The sequence below is a fragment of the Pavona decussata genome, unplaced genomic scaffold (genome assembly GCF_977016875.1).
Source record: "Pavona decussata unplaced genomic scaffold, jaPavDecu1.1 SCAFFOLD_28, whole genome shotgun sequence".
Taxonomy (NCBI): Eukaryota; Metazoa; Cnidaria; class Anthozoa; order Scleractinia; family Agariciidae; genus Pavona; species Pavona decussata.
In genome coordinates this window covers 2258933-2277963 of record NW_028145451.1, presented here as the reverse complement: position 1 = coordinate 2277963, position 19031 = coordinate 2258933, and the positions used below count along the sequence as shown (strand labels likewise).

The following is a 19031-nucleotide window of genomic DNA, read 5'->3' as shown; positions in this document are numbered from 1 at the left end:
AAAGGGTCTTCGTTTTCGCAATAGGTTTTCGTTTTCGTAATTAGTCGTCATTTTCGTTCTTCGTTTTCGATACTACCGTTTCAAGACAGGATCTTCCATTGTTAATAGCTGTCATTGAGTGAAGCAAACAAGGAAGTGAATTCAAGGATTAATAGTTCATGCAATTTAAAACCGTCCGGCATATAACCTAACATCACGCCACACTAATGTTCATAACAACATGATGCAGGCTGTGAAGGTTGTGGTTCTGCTCTGTGCTGTTTCGCAGGGTAAGTGATATTTTATCTTCTTGCATTTCTAATAGCGTAACGGCATTGCGCTCTGTCGCTGTTCCGAGGTGTTTCGTAGCGGAAACTATGTCTTTACGCATAACATATCGAACAACCTAGCTAAGGGCTAAGCTGTTGTTCCGCGGTGTTTCGTAGCGGAAACTATGTCTTCACTGTTTACAAGAAGGAAGGGTAACCATGGTGAAAGGGGTAACCTTAGCCTACCTGCAGGTCTTAGGTGTCTTCTTGTTTTTCACTTTACTGTCATGTTTAGAAGGCGGCTAGTGTTTAATACCCGAGAGCTGGGGATACACCACTTGCATGTTACGCTTACAACTTATTCTCTACTTAAGATGAACGTAGGGATAACTCATTGACAACTTTTAGGCCGTTTTGCTATTAAAAAAAAGGCCTGTAACGCGAAGATTTTTTCTTGAAAGTGTCGAGGTCCCCAATCGACAAAGCAAACAAACAAATAAAAAAAAAATCTCTAGACAAAGCTACAAACATGCGGAAGGCTGAAAAGAGCTGAGGCATTCATAGCCTCCCGCGCGGTCGTTTTTAGGGGACTCTTATTACCTCCTCCCTTGCGTGGGAGGCTAAGGCATTTATTTTTGAAGATCATGACTAAAACACCACACGAGTACATACGGGTAACATACGAGTAACATACGGAACATACGGATACATACGAATACATACGAGTAACATACGAGTAACATACGGATACATACGACTAACATGCGGATACATACGAGTACATACGAGTAATACGAATGTTTTTCTCATAAAGGAAGCTCTAGTTATCAGACTTGCAAGCATTTTTCACGTCAGCAAACACGTACCCGGTTCAGTTTGAGCGGGGGTGGGGGGGGGGGGCGGATGTTGATCGTATTACTCGTATGTATTCGTATGTATCCGTATGTTACTCGTATGTATTCGTATGTATCCGTATGTTCCGTTTGTTACTCGTATGTTACCTGTATGTACTCGTGTGGTGTTTTAATCATTTTTGAAAGCTACTTATTGAACCTATCGCCGTCACGCGTAAATGTTTGAAACGGAGAACCATGTACAGCTACGGTCATCCTGGATCATTCAATCCCGCTATCATAACGAACAAAGAAACACACATGATTTACGGTAGCATGAACGACAGCACTATGTCTTCACAAGCCACTGGCTTTCAGAAGAAAACATGTCGAAAATTTCTGCCTCAACAGCCTGTTGTGTTGGTCAAATGTAAGGGACAGACTGAAGCATTGACTCCTTACTTCAAAAGAAAAGAAAACATATTTTAGTTGATTCAATTAAAAATTTACTCAGTGCTGACAGTTTTTGATGCATTTCCAGCCATTTCAGAAGACTTAAACAAAGCAAACAAACTTGTCTAGACAAACATGCGGAAGGCTGAAACGGAACTGAGGCATTTTATAGCATCCCACGCAGTCGTTTTTAGGGCACTCGTATTACCTCCTCCCCTGCGTGGGAGGCTAAGGCATGCCCCCGGACCCCCTAGTTGTCTCACGCTAACTATAACGCGTTCGCTTTAGCCCCCTACCCCCACCCCCCCTCCGACTCCAAAACCCACGCCGCGGGCCCTGAACAACAACAAATTCTCATTTTATGAAGTATCAATAAACAGACCGCGCCAAAGGAAAGCACTGTTCAATACCTTTCACAAGAAGGATACTTTCACACGCTGAACAAAAATTATAACCACCCTATAAGGCATGATAAAAAAAAACTGATATCACAGAAAAGTACTGCTATTTCAGTTGAATGGTCACACTTCTAGAATTTCGTCTACAGCTCCAAACTAGAACCTCCTTTGTAACGACTTTTATAACATAGAGGGCAAAGTTACTGAATACTGATTGGTCGAAACAGAGGGCATTTTTTTTTAATTTTCCTAATCTGCGATCAGGCGTTCTTTTTTTTCGGGGAGCGCGAAAGTGTGGCAGCGCGAAAGTCGGCGGTCAGGAGAAGGGAAGGAAAAAAACAACACTGGATACAATTACTGCACGAGTCGTCTGCCGCCCCTTGTTTGCTTACGCGATGTTATCTTGTGTCATGCTTTTAATGTAAGCCAATCAGATTTACCGGGAATAAATACTCAAAATGTCAAAAATACATTTGAACACTCAATAAAATCCTACGAACAAATCTATGCTTTTAAATGCTTATTCTAAAATTTCTTAAAATACACAATGACAGTCTCTAAGCCGAAAAGAGACAGATGAGCTCTCGAAATTAATGTTTTGCAAACTTTTAGGCATAAATCGAGGCCGTTGGGCCGCTGATAGCAACATGATGTTGACTGATAGGACTGTGTTAATTTCTGCTCTCTGCTGTTTTGCTGGGTGAGATATAAGAAACGTAAAAGATCAGTCTCTCTAGTTATAACGAGTACGCACTTTGATTCGACGTAACACATATTCAGCGAACGCATTTCTTAACGTGATGAAAATCACCAACTTTAAAACATGCGTGCAGGAGTATGGGTTGTCCAATACTGTCAACTAGACTCCAGTGGTATCTCCTTGCTTTCCATTGGAAAACCGGAAGTGTAGTGGTGAAAAGTCCTGTTAGAGTAGGTGATCCATTGGACACGAATAGATTCTACTGGAAAAGTATACTTTCTATTCGTGAATGACTTAGAAAAATGTCCACTCATGTGTACGAGGGGGTTGAAAGTCGTTTCGGTGGAGTCTATTTGATCCATTTGACATTACATGCAGATAGCGTGCTTGTGTGGTTTCATGATGACTCAGCTCTTATGTGGAGCGGGCCAGTCTCGAGTTAGGGCTCGGGGGACACAGGGCTTAAAAAAGAACGAGTTGTATTACACACAGGTAGAGTGCTTGTATGGTTTCATGACTTAAGAACGAGTTATGTCATACGTGTAGCGTGCTTGTTTCGATTCCGTGATCGCTTCAGTTAAGAACGACTTTACATAATATGTTACATGTGTAGTGGCTTTTTTCGACTCATAGTTTTAAGAACGAGTGATATTACATGTCAGTCTCGACTTACGGCTTAAAGAACGACTTATGTTACATGTGTCGCGTGCTTGTATCGACTCACGGCTTTAAGAACGAGTTATGTTACATGTTGAGCGTGCCAGTCTCGAGTTAGGGCTTAAAGAACGAGTTATGTTACAGGTGCAATGTGCTTGTTTTGGCTCATGACACGACTAGACTTCCGGGGATTCCATCGGAATCGATGTGTTTCCAATGCGGGATCCGATGGTCCATCGGAAGACTTTCCAACCCTCCTCAAAGTATTGTTTACACTTCCGGTTTCATCTTATGACTAGACTTCCGGTGACTCAAGTGGACTCGACTGTACTTCCAGTTTTTTTGCATGACTATACTCCATTGGACTCCAGATTTTGTCCACTGGAATTTAGTTGAGAGTATTGGACATGGCGGCACCGGCCTCGCCTCAGGAATGTGCTTGTCAACAGTATTCTTTTTACAGACGCAATAAGAATTTGGTCTACCGACCCTGGAGGTTTGGCTCACAAAACTGAACGGACAAACATTTCGTTCGACGAGTAAAGCATAAATATCTCAAACATTTTGAAACCTCGGTGGTTTTTACCGGTCCCTCGAATCTGCCTTATTCAAGCTGCTGTAACCAACTTGTTGTAATTTTTGGAGAGAAACGAGTTTGTTTGCTGTTTATGATAAAGTTGTCTACGGGTTTGAAATTAAAGGAAAGATTTTGCACGCTCAATTAAATTCAAACTAAGAGAATTAATTAAACTTCTTTTCACAACGTTCCTTAGCCTAATTGGCAAAGTAAATTCTTTTAACATTAGTCATGTTAACATTACCGTAACGAAACGGTTAAGCGCCATCGACAAAAAGGCGCCATAAGCTCGAGACGAAAGAAAACGCATGAAACTAATTTCGCAGTTTTGAAACCTTGTTTGTTCCGCAATCTATACACCAAATACTCGTTGTTCCTTACAAAGAAATACATGCATTACACCTCCTAACTGTTAACGTGTTTTGTAAACACGACTTTTGTAAACAAGGCACTGTCTATGCCGGCCCTTGCTTGAGGGCGTCACATGTATCAGGGATGCATACTTCATGCAGCATTTATAGCTATCTTATTATGATGACATTTAGTCTCTGATTCGCCTAACAATCAGAAGCTTAATACATTTGAGGGCATAATTTCAGTCATATTTACGATGCAGTATCGGCGATGGGCATTATAGCTATCTTATCACGATGACATTTGGTCTCTGATTATACTAACAACCACGTGATAAGGTCCTGTTTATAATTCCTATGCTGGAGGGCATAATTTCAGTCATATTTATGGTGCTTTTATTTCAATTCCGTATAGCATTGACTGATGAGCTTTTACTCACGATGACATTAGGTCTGTGATTACCCGGCTAACAATCAGAAGATTAACACGTGATATGGTCCTGTTTATAATCCCTATGCTTGACGGCATAATTTTAGTCATATTTATGATGCATTTAATTCCTCGTAAATCATCAAAAAAGTTGACTGTTATATATGTCTCAGAGAAAAATTAACTAGTTTATTCGTTGAAGATGCTTGGCGATGAAAACGTAGTTTTTACTGTTAAAGAAAGTTTTTTTGTTGCTTGAAAATCTTGCACCAATAAGGAGCTTTCGACTAATTTTATTTTTTCCAAATAATTGCTTGCCTTTTTTGCCATAAAAACTGAGCATTTCTATATAAATGCTCTATGCACGAAATCGTCAGTATAGTTTAAGATATAACTCAGCAGAAAATTTATGTTATTCCTAAGATATATCCTTGAGCTATTCCTACTCCTGAAATCAGTGACACGAAGGCTTATCTGTCAATGTGTGACTGCCAAAAGGCTCCACTGCCCTTGTCGCTGCACATCAACTCAGAAAAATTTTAAAAACTTTGATGTTATACGTAAAAGTTGGTCCTTTAATTTGGTAATACTAAACTCGTGTTATATGGACATTTAACCCATTGCTTATTTCTCTAGTTTGTCCCACAGTCAGCCAGAGCGGTACTTCAGTACTTCAGTACTTAAGTCCTTCAGTTTCCATAAGTATGTCTTCAGTTTCCACAATAATTATGCCTCCGGTTGTCTCCCCGCCCCTCGGCACCACTGCTTCAGTGTCTTCAAGTATCTCGACGTCCCTCATTCCCAATGTCTCACTTTCCACAAGTGTGTCTCTCATGAGAACCTCGACGTCCCTCAAAAACAGCGCTTCAATTTCCACAAATATGACGGCAAGCAAGTCCAACAATGGTATAGCAAGTACCCCCTTTGCAAAAACCAAATCGACAAGTCAGCCGGTTTCAACCAGCGCAAGTGTTTTCTTGTCTATCAGTCCATCTAAAAGCAGTTCTCCATCGATAAGCCAAAGAGCGTCTTCATCAATCGGTGAGTGTCATTCTTACCATTTGTACAGGTGATTCGACGACGATTTAGAGGTGCCAGCAGAGAACAGAGTGTCTTTGCTAATTCTTCTTCTTCTTTTTTCTTTTAAGCCTCACACTCATTCAGTTATGGTTGCTATTTATATTTTTCCCAGAGTGGCAACTCAAGGCATTGCTTAGTGTTGAACAAGACGATGATTATCTAAAATTCTGTAATAAATTCATTTCCGTGTTTTTTTGCGTGTGAGTTCGAGTTCAAACCTGAGCCTGTGTGCTATCTCTTCAAAGAATCCATTACATTCATACTAAAGTGAAAAGGACTATCGTAGATGTAGTTTACCAGTGGCATTTTCCCCAGTCAACATCCGAAAGGTAACATCCGGTGGATTCGACACTGAATCAGGGATCTATTTACTAAAGTAAAGAGATGTTAAAAGTCAAGCTATTATTTTCTTAAAAAGAAATGTTGACGATTACCTTAACATAAGGAAATATCAGCGCCCTAAGAAACACCAACTTTATACACCACTTTTATCAATGGCGCTACAGAGTGTTTAACACATTTTGCTTCAATTAAAGGTTTTTCTGGCTTTCCTACTGGAAACTGCGCGTTCACCACCTGATTTCTAAACTTTGTTGATAAACCTATTCTTGTAAATAGTTTAAACATTAGTAATTTCTGTTAACTTTTTAATTAAGTATAATTATTATTTAGATGTCCCCAATAAATAGAGGATCATTCCTCCTTAATAGCACAAGAAGGATGCTTTCACACACTGAAAAAAATTATAACCACCCTATAAGGCATGATAAAAAAAAAATCTGATATCACAGAAAAGTACTGCTCAATTGATTTCAGTTGAATGGTCACACTTCTAGAATTTCGTCTACAGACTCCAAACTAGAACCTCCTTTGTAACGACTTTTATAACATAGAGGGCAAAGTTACTGAATGCTGATTGGTCGAAACAGAGGGCATTTTTGTTTTAATTTTCCTAACCTGCGATCAGGCGTTCTTTTTTCCGGAGAGCGCGAAAGTGTGGCAGCGCGAAAGTCGGCGGTCAGGAGAAGGGAAGGAAAAAAACAACACTGGATACAATTACTGCACGAGTCGTCTGCCGCCCCTTGTTTGCTTACGCGATGTTATCTTGTGTCATGCTTTTAATGTAAGCCAATCAGATTTACCGGGAATAAATACTCAAAATGTCAAAAATACATTTGAACACTCAATAAAATCCTACGAACAAATCTATGCTTTTAAATGCTTATTCTAAAATTTCTTAAAATACACAATGACAGTCTCTAAGCCGAAAAGAGACAGATGAGCTCTCGAAATTAATGTTTTGCAAACTTTTAGGCATAAATCGAGGCCGTTGGGCCGCTGATAGCAACATGATGTTGACTGATAGGACTGTGTTAATTTCTGCTCTCTGCTGTTTTGCTGGGTGAGATATAAGAAACGTAAAAGATCAGTCTCTCTAGTTATAACGAGTACGCACTTTGATTCGACGTAACACATATTCAGCGAACGCATTTCTTAACGTGATGAAAATCACCAACTTTAAAACATGCGTGCAGGAGTATGGGTTGTCCAATACTGTCAACTAGACTCCAGTGGTATCTCCTTGCTTTCCATTGGAAAACCGGAAGTGTAGTGGTGAAAAGTCCTGTTAGAGTAGGTGATCCATTGGACACGAATAGATTCTACTGGAAAAGTATACTTTCTATTCGTGAATGACTTAGAAAAATGTCCACTCATGTGTACGAGGGGGTTGAAAGTCGTTTCGGTGGAGTCTATTTGATCCATTTGACATTACATGCAGATAGCGTGCTTGTGTGGTTTCATGATGACTCAGCTCTTATGTGGAGCGGGCCAGTCTCGAGTTAGGGCTCGGGGGACACAGGGCTTAAAAAAGAACGAGTTGTATTACACACAGGTAGAGTGCTTGTATGGTTTCATGACTTAAGAACGAGTTATGTCATACGTGTAGCGTGCTTGTTTCGATTCCGTGATCGCTTCAGTTAAGAACGACTTTACATAATATGTTACATGTGTAGTGGCTTTTTTCGACTCATAGTTTTAAGAACGAGTGATATTACATGTCAGTCTCGACTTACGGCTTAAAGAACGACTTATGTTACATGTGTCGCGTGCTTGTATCGACTCACGGCTTTAAGAACGAGTTATGTTACATGTTGAGCGTGCCAGTCTCGAGTTAGGGCTTAAAGAACGAGTTATGTTACAGGTGCAATGTGCTTGTTTTGGCTCATGACACGACTAGACTTCCGGGGATTCCATCGGAATCGATGTGTTTCCAATGCGGGATCCGATGGTCCATCGGAAGACTTTCCAACCCTCCTCAAAGTATTGTTTACACTTCCGGTTTCATCTTATGACTAGACTTCCGGTGACTCAAGTGGACTCGACTGTACTTCCAGTTTTTTTGCATGACTATACTCCATTGGACTCCAGATTTTGTCCACTGGAATTTAGTTGAGAGTATTGGACATGGCGGCACCGGCCTCGCCTCAGGAATGTGCTTGTCAACAGTATTCTTTTTACAGACGCAATAAGAATTTGGTCTACCGACCCTGGAGGTTTGGCTCACAAAACTGAACGGACAAACATTTCGTTCGACGAGTAAAGCATAAATATCTCAAACATTTTGAAACCTCGGTGGTTTTTACCGGTCCCTCGAATCTGCCTTATTCAAGCTGCTGTAACCAACTTGTTGTAATTTTTGGAGAGAAACGAGTTTGTTTGCTGTTTATGATAAAGTTGTCTACGGGTTTGAAATTAAAGGAAAGATTTTGCACGCTCAATTAAATTCAAACTAAGAGAATTAATTAAACTTCTTTTCACAACGTTCCTTAGCCTAATTGGCAAAGTAAATTCTTTTAACATTAGTCATGTTAACATTACCGTAACGAAACGGTTAAGCGCCATCGACAAAAAGGCGCCATAAGCTCGAGACGAAAGAAAACGCATGAAACTAATTTCGCAGTTTTGAAACCTTGTTTGTTCCGCAATCTATACACCAAATACTCGTTGTTCCTTACAAAGAAATACATGCATTACACCTCCTAACTGTTAACGTGTTTTGTAAACACGACTTTTGTAAACAAGGCACTGTCTATGCCGGCCCTTGCTTGAGGGCGTCACATGTATCAGGGATGCATACTTCATGCAGCATTTATAGCTATCTTATTATGATGACATTTAGTCTCTGATTCGCCTAACAATCAGAAGCTTAATACATTTGAGGGCATAATTTCAGTCATATTTACGATGCAGTATCGGCGATGGGCATTATAGCTATCTTATCACGATGACATTTGGTCTCTGATTATACTAACAACCACGTGATAAGGTCCTGTTTATAATTCCTATGCTGGAGGGCATAATTTCAGTCATATTTATGGTGCTTTTATTTCAATTCCGTATAGCATTGACTGATGAGCTTTTACTCACGATGACATTAGGTCTGTGATTACCCGGCTAACAATCAGAAGATTAACACGTGATATGGTCCTGTTTATAATCCCTATGCTTGACGGCATAATTTTAGTCATATTTATGATGCATTTAATTCCTCGTAAATCATCAAAAAAGTTGACTGTTATATATGTCTCAGAGAAAAATTAACTAGTTTATTCGTTGAAGATGCTTGGCGATGAAAACGTAGTTTTTACTGTTAAAGAAAGTTTTTTTGTTGCTTGAAAATCTTGCACCAATAAGGAGCTTTCGACTAATTTTATTTTTTCCAAATAATTGCTTGCCTTTTTTGCCATAAAAACTGAGCATTTCTATATAAATGCTCTATGCACGAAATCGTCAGTATAGTTTAAGATATAACTCAGCAGAAAATTTATGTTATTCCTAAGATATATCCTTGAGCTATTCCTACTCCTGAAATCAGTGACACGAAGGCTTATCTGTCAATGTGTGACTGCCAAAAGGCTCCACTGCCCTTGTCGCTGCACATCAACTCAGAAAAATTTTAAAAACTTTGATGTTATACGTAAAAGTTGGTCCTTTAATTTGGTAATACTAAACTCGTGTTATATGGACATTTAACCCATTGCTTATTTCTCTAGTTTGTCCCACAGTCAGCCAGAGCGGTACTTCAGTACTTCAGTACTTAAGTCCTTCAGTTTCCATAAGTATGTCTTCAGTTTCCACAATAATTATGCCTCCGGTTGTCTCCCCGCCCCTCGGCACCACTGCTTCAGTGTCTTCAAGTATCTCGACGTCCCTCATTCCCAATGTCTCACTTTCCACAAGTGTGTCTCTCATGAGAACCTCGACGTCCCTCAAAAACAGCGCTTCAATTTCCACAAATATGACGGCAAGCAAGTCCAACAATGGTATAGCAAGTACCCCCTTTGCAAAAACCAAATCGACAAGTCAGCCGGTTTCAACCAGCGCAAGTGTTTTCTTGTCTATCAGTCCATCTAAAAGCAGTTCTCCATCGATAAGCCAAAGAGCGTCTTCATCAATCGGTGAGTGTCATTCTTACCATTTGTACAGGTGATTCGACGACGATTTAGAGGTGCCAGCAGAGAACAGAGTGTCTTTGCTAATTCTTCTTCTTCTTTTTTCTTTTAAGCCTCACACTCATTCAGTTATGGTTGCTATTTATATTTTTCCCAGAGTGGCAACTCAAGGCATTGCTTAGTGTTGAACAAGACGATGATTATCTAAAATTCTGTAATAAATTCATTTCCGTGTTTTTTTGCGTGTGAGTTCGAGTTCAAACCTGAGCCTGTGTGCTATCTCTTCAAAGAATCCATTACATTCATACTAAAGTGAAAAGGACTATCGTAGATGTAGTTTACCAGTGGCATTTTCCCCAGTCAACATCCGAAAGGTAACATCCGGTGGATTCGACACTGAATCAGGGATCTATTTACTAAAGTAAAGAGATGTTAAAAGTCAAGCTATTATTTTCTTAAAAAGAAATGTTGACGATTACCTTAACATAAGGAAATATCAGCGCCCTAAGAAACACCAACTTTATACACCACTTTTATCAATGGCGCTACAGAGTGTTTAACACATTTTGCTTCAATTAAAGGTTTTTCTGGCTTTCCTACTGGAAACTGCGCGTTCACCACCTGATTTCTAAACTTTGTTGATAAACCTATTCTTGTAAATAGTTTAAACATTAGTAATTTCTGTTAACTTTTTAATTAAGTATAATTATTATTTAGATGTCCCCAATAAATAGAGGATCATTCCTCCTTAATAGCACAAGAAGGATGCTTTCACACACTGAAAAAAATTATAACCACCCTATAAGGCATGATAAAAAAAAAATCTGATATCACAGAAAAGTACTGCTCAATTGATTTCAGTTGAATGGTCACACTTCTAGAATTTCGTCTACAGACTCCAAACTAGAACCTCCTTTGTAACGACTTTTATAACATAGAGGGCAAAGTTACTGAATGCTGATTGGTCGAAACAGAGGGCATTTTTGTTTTAATTTTCCTAACCTGCGATCAGGCGTTCTTTTTTCCGGAGAGCGCGAAAGTGTGGCAGCGCGAAAGTCGGCGGTCAGGAGAAGGGAAGGAAAAAAACAACACTGGATACAATTACTGCACGAGTCGTCTGCCGCCCCTTGTTTGCTTACGCGATGTTATCTTGTGTCATGCTTTTAATGTAAGCCAATTAGATTTACCGGGAATAAATACTCAAAATGTAAAAATTACATTTGAACACTCAATAAAATCCTACGAACAAATCTATGCTTTTAAATGCTAATTCTAAAATTTCTTAAAATACACAATGGCAGTCTCTAAGCCGAAAAGAGACAGATGAGCTCTCGAAATTAATGTTTTGCAAACTTTAAGGCATAAATCGAGGCCGTTGGGCCGCTGATAACAACATGATGTTGACTGGTAGGACTGTGTTAATTTCTACTCTCTGTTGTTTTGCTGGGTGAGATATAAGAAACGTAAAAGATCAGTCTCTCTAGTTATAACGAGTACGCACTTTGATTCGACGTAACACAGATTCAGCGAACGCATTTCTTAACGTGATGAAAATCACCAACTTTAAAACATGCGTGCAGGAGTAGACTCCAGTGGTATCTCCTTGCTTTCCATTGGAAAACCGGAAGTGTAGTGGTGAAAAGTCCTGTTAGAGTAGGTGATCCGTTGGACACGAATAGATTCTACTGGAAAAGTATATTTTCTATTCGTGAATGACTTAGAAAAATGTCCACTCATGTGTACGAGGGGGTTGAAAGTCGTTCCGGTGGAGTCCACTGATTTGATCCATTGGACATTACATGCAGATAGCGTGCTTGTGTGGTTTCATGATGACTCAGCTCTTATGTGGAGCGGGCCAGTCTCGAGTTAGGGCTCGGGGGACACAGGGCTTAAAAAGAACGAGTTGTATTACACACAGGTAGAGTGCTTGTATGGTTTCATGACTTTAGAACGAGTTATGTCATACGTGTAGCGTGCTTGTTTCGATTCCGTGATCGCTTCAGTTAAGAACGACTTTACATAATATATTACATGTGTAGTGGCTTGTTTCGACTCATGGTTTTAAGAACGAGTGATATTACAAGTTAGTCTCGACTTACGGCTTAAAGAACGACTTATGTTACATGTGTCGCGTGCTTGTATCGACTCACGGCTTTAAGAACGAGTTATGTTACATGTTAAGCGTGCCAGTCTCAAGTTAGGGCTTAAAGAACGAGTTATGTTACAGGTGCAATGTGCTTGTTTTGGCTCATGACACGACTAGACTTCCGGGGATTCCATCGGAATCGATGTGTTTCCAATGCGGGATCCGATGGACTCCATCGGAAGACTTTCCAAACCTCCTCAAAGTATTGTTTACACTTCCGGTTTCATCTTATGACTAGACTTCTGTTGACTCAAGTGGACTCGACTGTACTTCCAGTTTTTTTGCATGACTATACTCCATTGGACTCCAGATTTTGTCCACTGGAATTTAGTTGAGAGTATTGGACATGGCGGCACCGGCCTCGCCTCAGGAATGTGCTTGTCAACAGTATTCTTTTTACAGACGCAATAAGAATTTGGTCTACCGACCCTGGAGGTTTGGCTCACAAAACTGAACGGACAAACATTTCGTTCGACGAGTAAAGCATAAATATCTCAAACATTTTGAAACCTCGGTGGTTTTTACCCGTCCCTCGAACCTGCCTTATTCAAGCTGCTGTAACCAACTTGTTGTAATTTTTGGAAAGAAACGAGTTTGTTTGCTGTTTATGATAAAGTTGTCTACGGGTTTGAAATTAAAGGAAAGATTTTGCAACTCAATAAAATTCAAACTAAGAGAATTAATTAAACTTCTTTTCACAACGTTCCTTAGCCTAATTGGCAAAGTAAATTCTTTTAACATTAGTCATGTTAACATTACCGTAACGAAACGGTTAAGCGCCATCGACAAAAAGGCGTCATAAGCTCGAGACGAAAGAAAACGCATGAAACTAATTTCGCAGTTTTGAAACCTAGTTTGTTCCGCAATCTATACACCAGATGCTCGTTGTTCCTTACAAAGAAATACATGCATTACACCTCCTAACTGTTAACGTGTTTTGTAAACACGACTTTTGTAAACAAGGCACTGTCTATGCCGGCCCTTGCTTGAGGGCGTCATATGTATCAGGGATGCATACTTCATACAGCATTTATAGCTATCTTATTACGATGACATTTAGTCTCTGATTCGCCTAACAATCAGAAGCTTAATACATTTGAGGGCATAATTTCAGTCATATTTACGATGCAGTATCGGCGATGGGCATTATAGCTATCTTATCACGATGACATTTGGTCTCTGATTATACTAACAACCACGTGATAAGGTCCTGTTTATAATTCCTATGCTGGAGGGCATAATTTCAGTCATATTTATGGTGCTTTTATTTCAATTCCGTATAGCATTGACTGATGAGCTTATACTCACGATGACATTAGGTCTGTGATTACCCGGCTAAAAATCAGAAGATTAACTCGTGATATGGTCCTGTTTATAATCCCTATGCTTGAGGGCATAATTTCAGTCATATTTATGATGCATTTAATTCCTCGTAAATCATCAAAAAAGTTGACTGTTATATATGTCTCAGAGAAAAATTAACTAGTTTATTCGTTGAAGATGCTTGGCAGAAAGTTTTTTTGTTGCTTGAAAATCTTGCAGCAATAAGGAGCTTTCGACTAATTTTATTTTTTCCAAATAATTGCTTGCCTTTTTTGCCATAAAAACTGAGCATCTCTATATAAATGCTCTATGCACGAAATCGTCAGTATAGTTTAAGATATAACTCAGCAGAAAATTTATGTTATTCCTAAGATATATCCTTGAGCTATTCCTACTCCTGGAATCAGTGACACGAAGGCTTATCTGTCAATGTGTGACTGCCAAAAGGCTCCACTGCCCTTGTCGCTGCACATCAACTCAGAAAAATTTTAAAGACTTTGATGATATACGTAAAAGTTGGTCCTTTAATTTGGTAATACTAAACTCGTGTTATATGGACATTTAACCCATTGCTTATCTCTCTAGTTTGTCCCACAGTCAGCCAGAACGGTACTTCAGTACTTCAGTACTTAAGTCCTTCAGTTTCCATAAGTATGTCTTCAGTTTCCACAATAATTATGTCTCCGGTTGTCTCCCCGCCCCTCGGCACCACTGCGTCAGTGTCCGAAAGTGCGTCTTCAAGTATCTCGACGTCCCTCATTCCCAATGTCTCACTTTCCGCAAGTGCGTCTCTCATGAGAACCTCGACGTCCCTCAAAAACAGCGCTTCAATTTCCACAAATATGACGACAAGCAAGTCCAACAATGGTACAGCAAGTACCCCCTTTGCAAAAACCAAATCGACAAGTCAGCCGGTTTCAACCAGCGCAAGTGTTTCCTTGTTTATCAGTCCATCTAAAAGCAGTTCTCCATCGATAAGCCAAAGAGTGTCTTCATCAATCGGTGAGTGTCATTCTTACCATTTGTACAGGTGATTCGAAGACGATTTAGAGGTGTCAGCAGAGGACAGAGTGCCATTGCTAATCTTCTTCCTCTTCTTTTTTCTTTTAAGCCTCACACTCATTCAGTTATGGTTGCTATTTATATTTTTCCCAGAGTGGCAACTCAAGGCATTGCTTAGCGTTGAACAAGACGATGATTATCTCAAGTTCTGTAATAAATTCGTTTCCGTGTTTTTTTGCGTGTGAGTTCGAGTTCAAACCTGAGCCTGTGTGCTATCTCTTCAAAGAATCCATTACATTCATACTTAAGTGAAAAGGACTATCGTAGATGTAGTTTACCAGTGGCATTTTCCCCAGTTAACATCCGAAAGGTAACATCCGGTGGATTCGACACTGAATCAGGAATCTCAGGTTTACTAAAGTAAAGAGATGTTAAAAGTCAAGCTATTATTTTCTTAAAAAGAAATGTTGACGATTACCTTAACATAAGGAAATATCAGCGCCCTAAGAAACACCAACTTTATACACCACTTTTATCAATGGCGCTACAGAGTGTTTAACACATTTTGCTTCAATTAAAGGTTTTTCTGGCTTTCCTACTAGAAACTGCGCGTTCACCACCTGATTTCTAAACTTTGTTGATAAACCTATTCTTGTAAATAGTTTAAACATTAGTAATTTCTGTTAACTTTTTAATTAAGTATAATTTTATTTAGATACCCCCAATAAGTAGAGGATCATTCCCCCTTCATTAAGACTTCTTCGAAACGTTAATGAGGTGATTGACAGATTGATTCATAATTTTTTCTTTCTTTCTTTCTCTCTTTCTTCTTCCATCTTTTAAAAATTTCTTTTAAGCCCCTCAAAATGAGAATAACATGTATCCCTACGGCCCGAAACAAGGTGATAACGAGTTTGGTATCAACGACTCGCCATATTACTACTATTGTCTGGAGATCAAAACAGACCGTTTTGGATTTCCATTCTTCGGCGAGAGGCATTACAAGTTACATGTAAGTATCTTTCTTTATGTAAGGTATGTTAGGGGTCTTTAAAATAAATACTCCCGATGTGACTTTTTCTATGTATTGCCAGTTAACTGGACGCCAAGCAATGACCCGTCCTTTGCTTTCGGTTCCTTTGAGCTGACGAACGCTCCATTATAACCAAGTCGTATATGGATACATCCCTATTAGTGCAGGGCGGAGTTGGCTGTGCATTCAGTAAAGAAACGATCAGCTTGTTAAAACTGTCGTATCCTATATTGTGAGTACCTTACGATAAACATTTTTTGTATTTCATCGCCTTTTAAAAATAGGTTAATTAACACGTACACGTTTTAATTTGTAGATCTGTCGCAATGGCAAAATCCAACTAAATTACGAATGGAGCTGGTGGTGGCCACAAAAGTTTGGTGCATATCGGTGGTTTAGCAATATGGCGATTATCGCTCCGTTTTGGGGACAGACGGATGAGTATTTGTCATTTAAAGCCAATCACTCAAAAGTGTATTATCACGTGTATAAACAAATCACAGAGTGCACCGTTCAAAGCCAAACCAGTGAAGTCCTGACCATGGCCTCGCAGCATGTTAAACGCTATGACAACAGTGAAAAGTTTTCCAACTTTGAAGCCACTTGGGTTCTTGTTGTCACGTGGGTGAACCTCTGTCCCTATGTTTATTATCCATATTGGTACTACTGGTACAACTATGAAATCCCTCGTCTGAACTGCCCCGGGGTAAGACATTTACATCACTTTGGAAAGGAAAAAAGGAACACATACACGTATAGTCAATTTGTGTAATTTTTTCATGACACTTGTAATTAGTAGTGGAGCGCGGTAAAGGCGCTGTTACACTGGAAAATTTTTCCTGCAACTTGTCTCGCAATTTTGTTGCGACACAAGTTGCACGGATCGTTACCTGGTGTAACATGCCCTGAAATAAAAATGTCTCGCAATTTTTGTTGTTGCCGCAATCGTTGCGAGAAGTAGAAGTCGATTCTACTTCTCGCAACGGTGACTGCACCAAAAACGTTGCGATACATGTTCATTTCAGGCCATGTTACACTAGGCAACGATCCGTGCAACTTGTGTCACAACGGCGCAACAAAATTCCGAGAAAAGTTGCCTGGTGTAACAGCGCCTTAAGCCAAAGTCGCGTGCGCGGAGCACCATGAGTAAGAACATGTGGTAACCCATCAGTGCGAGAGATTTTGGTTAGGGTTATGACGTCATCGTCCGTCCTTAGGTACGTACTGTCCTCCCTTCCATGTAAGCCAGTGTGAAATGCCACACTCAAGTTAACCCTATGCTGAATGGTAAATTAGTTTCCATATCTCAAACTGACCTTTCTTCTTCTAAATTTTCATACACGAAGTATAAATCACACTAAGCTACTTTTGAGTTGCAAAAAGAAGTGACCTCAAGAAGAGTCGTCGACGGCCAAGTGGGAATCTTATACAAAATATTAACGGCAGACTGATCCCAACGGCGGAGGTGACGAGCTTGATAGAACAAACAACAAAGGCTGGAATCTTACCACTGGACCACCGACTACTCGCTGCCAGATAGTGCAATTTTTTGGCTAAATATCCTAACCTCCAATATAAATGCTGACCTCAAGCTACCTCGAGGCTAGATTAAACTAACTGGAGAGCTATTTAGGATAAATGGAGTGTTATGTACGCTAACCGGAGTGTTATTTTCGGCTAACCTGAGCTTCGCCTCATGTAATTGTGAGTGTGAGTGAGTGTCCAAGGTCAGTTTGAAATACGGAAACGAGTGCTGACCATGCTTTCAACCCGCCCTTTTTTGGCGGGAAGATGCATGGCCAACTGCTTTTTAGAAAACGGAAATTTTGAAGAAAGCTAATTTATGTATTCGTTGAATATGTCGACAAACGGGGAAAGAAGAGAAGGAGTGAGAAAAAGAAAACGAGAAAGCAGACGACGAATAAGCAAAGTTCAACGTGGAAAAGAGTGACTGAGAGCATGAGCAAACAGGCGAAATATCGAACAACGGGAGAAAGAGTAAGAGAAAGCACGAGAAAAGAGACGAAATTATACTGTACTGAAGAAATTTAATGAAAAAGTAAATTTCTCTTGTTACGGCTTTGCTGACGATAATATAATTTTGAATCTGTTTCTTTTTTGCAGGTCAATACGTTTCAAGCCGTCATCATTACAAATGGGCTCAACACATTTTTGATGTACAATTATCCCAAAGGAGGAATTCAGTGGGTCATTCCAGTAATTCCGTGAGTCTTTTAGGGAAGTGCACAAAAGTACTATACTCGAACAGGGCCCGCTAAACCATAAAATCGATGATGGTCTCTGCCTACATCCCCGCCCCCCCCTTCAACCTTAAAAGATGGTGTTTTTATTGCAGAGCCAACCCTCTATCCAGCAGTAAAAACTGGCAATGAGATTCAAAGCCTCACTTTTCCCGTTTATCTAGCAATGCAAAACGTTAGCGAAAAAATAGCAAACAAGAAAACTGACCAACGTAGAGTAAGAAAAAAATCCCTCCAAATACCTAACTAGTCCCTAGGTATCCTATGACACGCGACCCTCTACATCAATGACGTCACAATATCAATTTCCGACTTACTCGTTCCCATGAAACTATTCTAATTTTTAATTGATGCGGATTATGTAGTCTGTCAAGATTTTCAAGCAAGTCTTTACCTGCCAATAGGCAGGGTTTTTTCATGACGTACTAGACAGACGTTCCAAGGTGAAGTCATAGCTTTGCTACTGCTTTTACGTCGCTGAGTAAAATATAAAAATAAAAAAAATAAATATTTACCCTCGGCAGTGTTTATAGCACAAGTGCTAGTGGGGCCGAGCATTAAACTTCATAAAGAAATAATACAAATTGAAAATAACATGGCTGAGTTAGCCAGAAAATCCTCACATCCGCTATCTTTTTGATACAGGAGCGACTCCTATTACTATTACTACTGGTCTAGTTGGTACGGTCTTCCTGTTGGCGGTTGGAATGCAGGAGACGATGAGAAGAACTATCTAAACATGAAAGGGTGAGATTAATGAGTTGGCTATTTTTTGTTTTGTTGCTAATAACAACAACAACAACAACAACAACAATAATAATAATAATAATAATAATAATAATAATAATAATAATAATAACTCATTTTAAGGTCGTAAACGTAGGAAGTGATCGCTCAATCTTCCAAACCAGAGGCTCATTTTTAAAATGCTCGACAAGTTAATGTAATATAAAACAGAGCAAAGTATGAACTATACACGTAAAATCAAGCTAAACCTAACTGATGTAGCTAATCACTTAAACCTTCAAGGACAAAGATCATAAGCAAGAGTTACAAGTACACCCTTTAAATTTAGCTATATTA

The 19031-nt window shown here is 39.6% G+C and overlaps 1 protein-coding gene across 2 annotated transcripts in view; it reads left to right on the top strand.

Moving 5' to 3' along the window:
- Positions 1-19031, top strand: part of LOC146485078 (mucin-like protein) — a 35371-nt gene continuing 16340 nt past the window's right edge. The window contains exons 1-8 of one of the 2 annotated variants that reach the window (XM_085104028.1): positions 1-269; positions 5286-5690; positions 9785-10189; positions 14238-14654; positions 15512-15666; positions 16004-16393; positions 17812-17912; positions 18594-18695. In XM_085104028.1, the coding sequence (XP_084960154.1) occupies positions 221-269; positions 5286-5690; positions 9785-10189; positions 14238-14654; positions 15512-15666; positions 16004-16393; positions 17812-17912; positions 18594-18695 (2024 nt within the window). In that variant the 5' untranslated portion in view covers positions 1-220. The remainder of the gene's footprint in view (positions 270-5285; positions 5691-9784; positions 10190-14237; positions 14655-15511; positions 15667-16003; positions 16394-17811; positions 17913-18593; positions 18696-19031) is intronic. The other variant, XM_085104029.1, reaches the window with a different exon arrangement.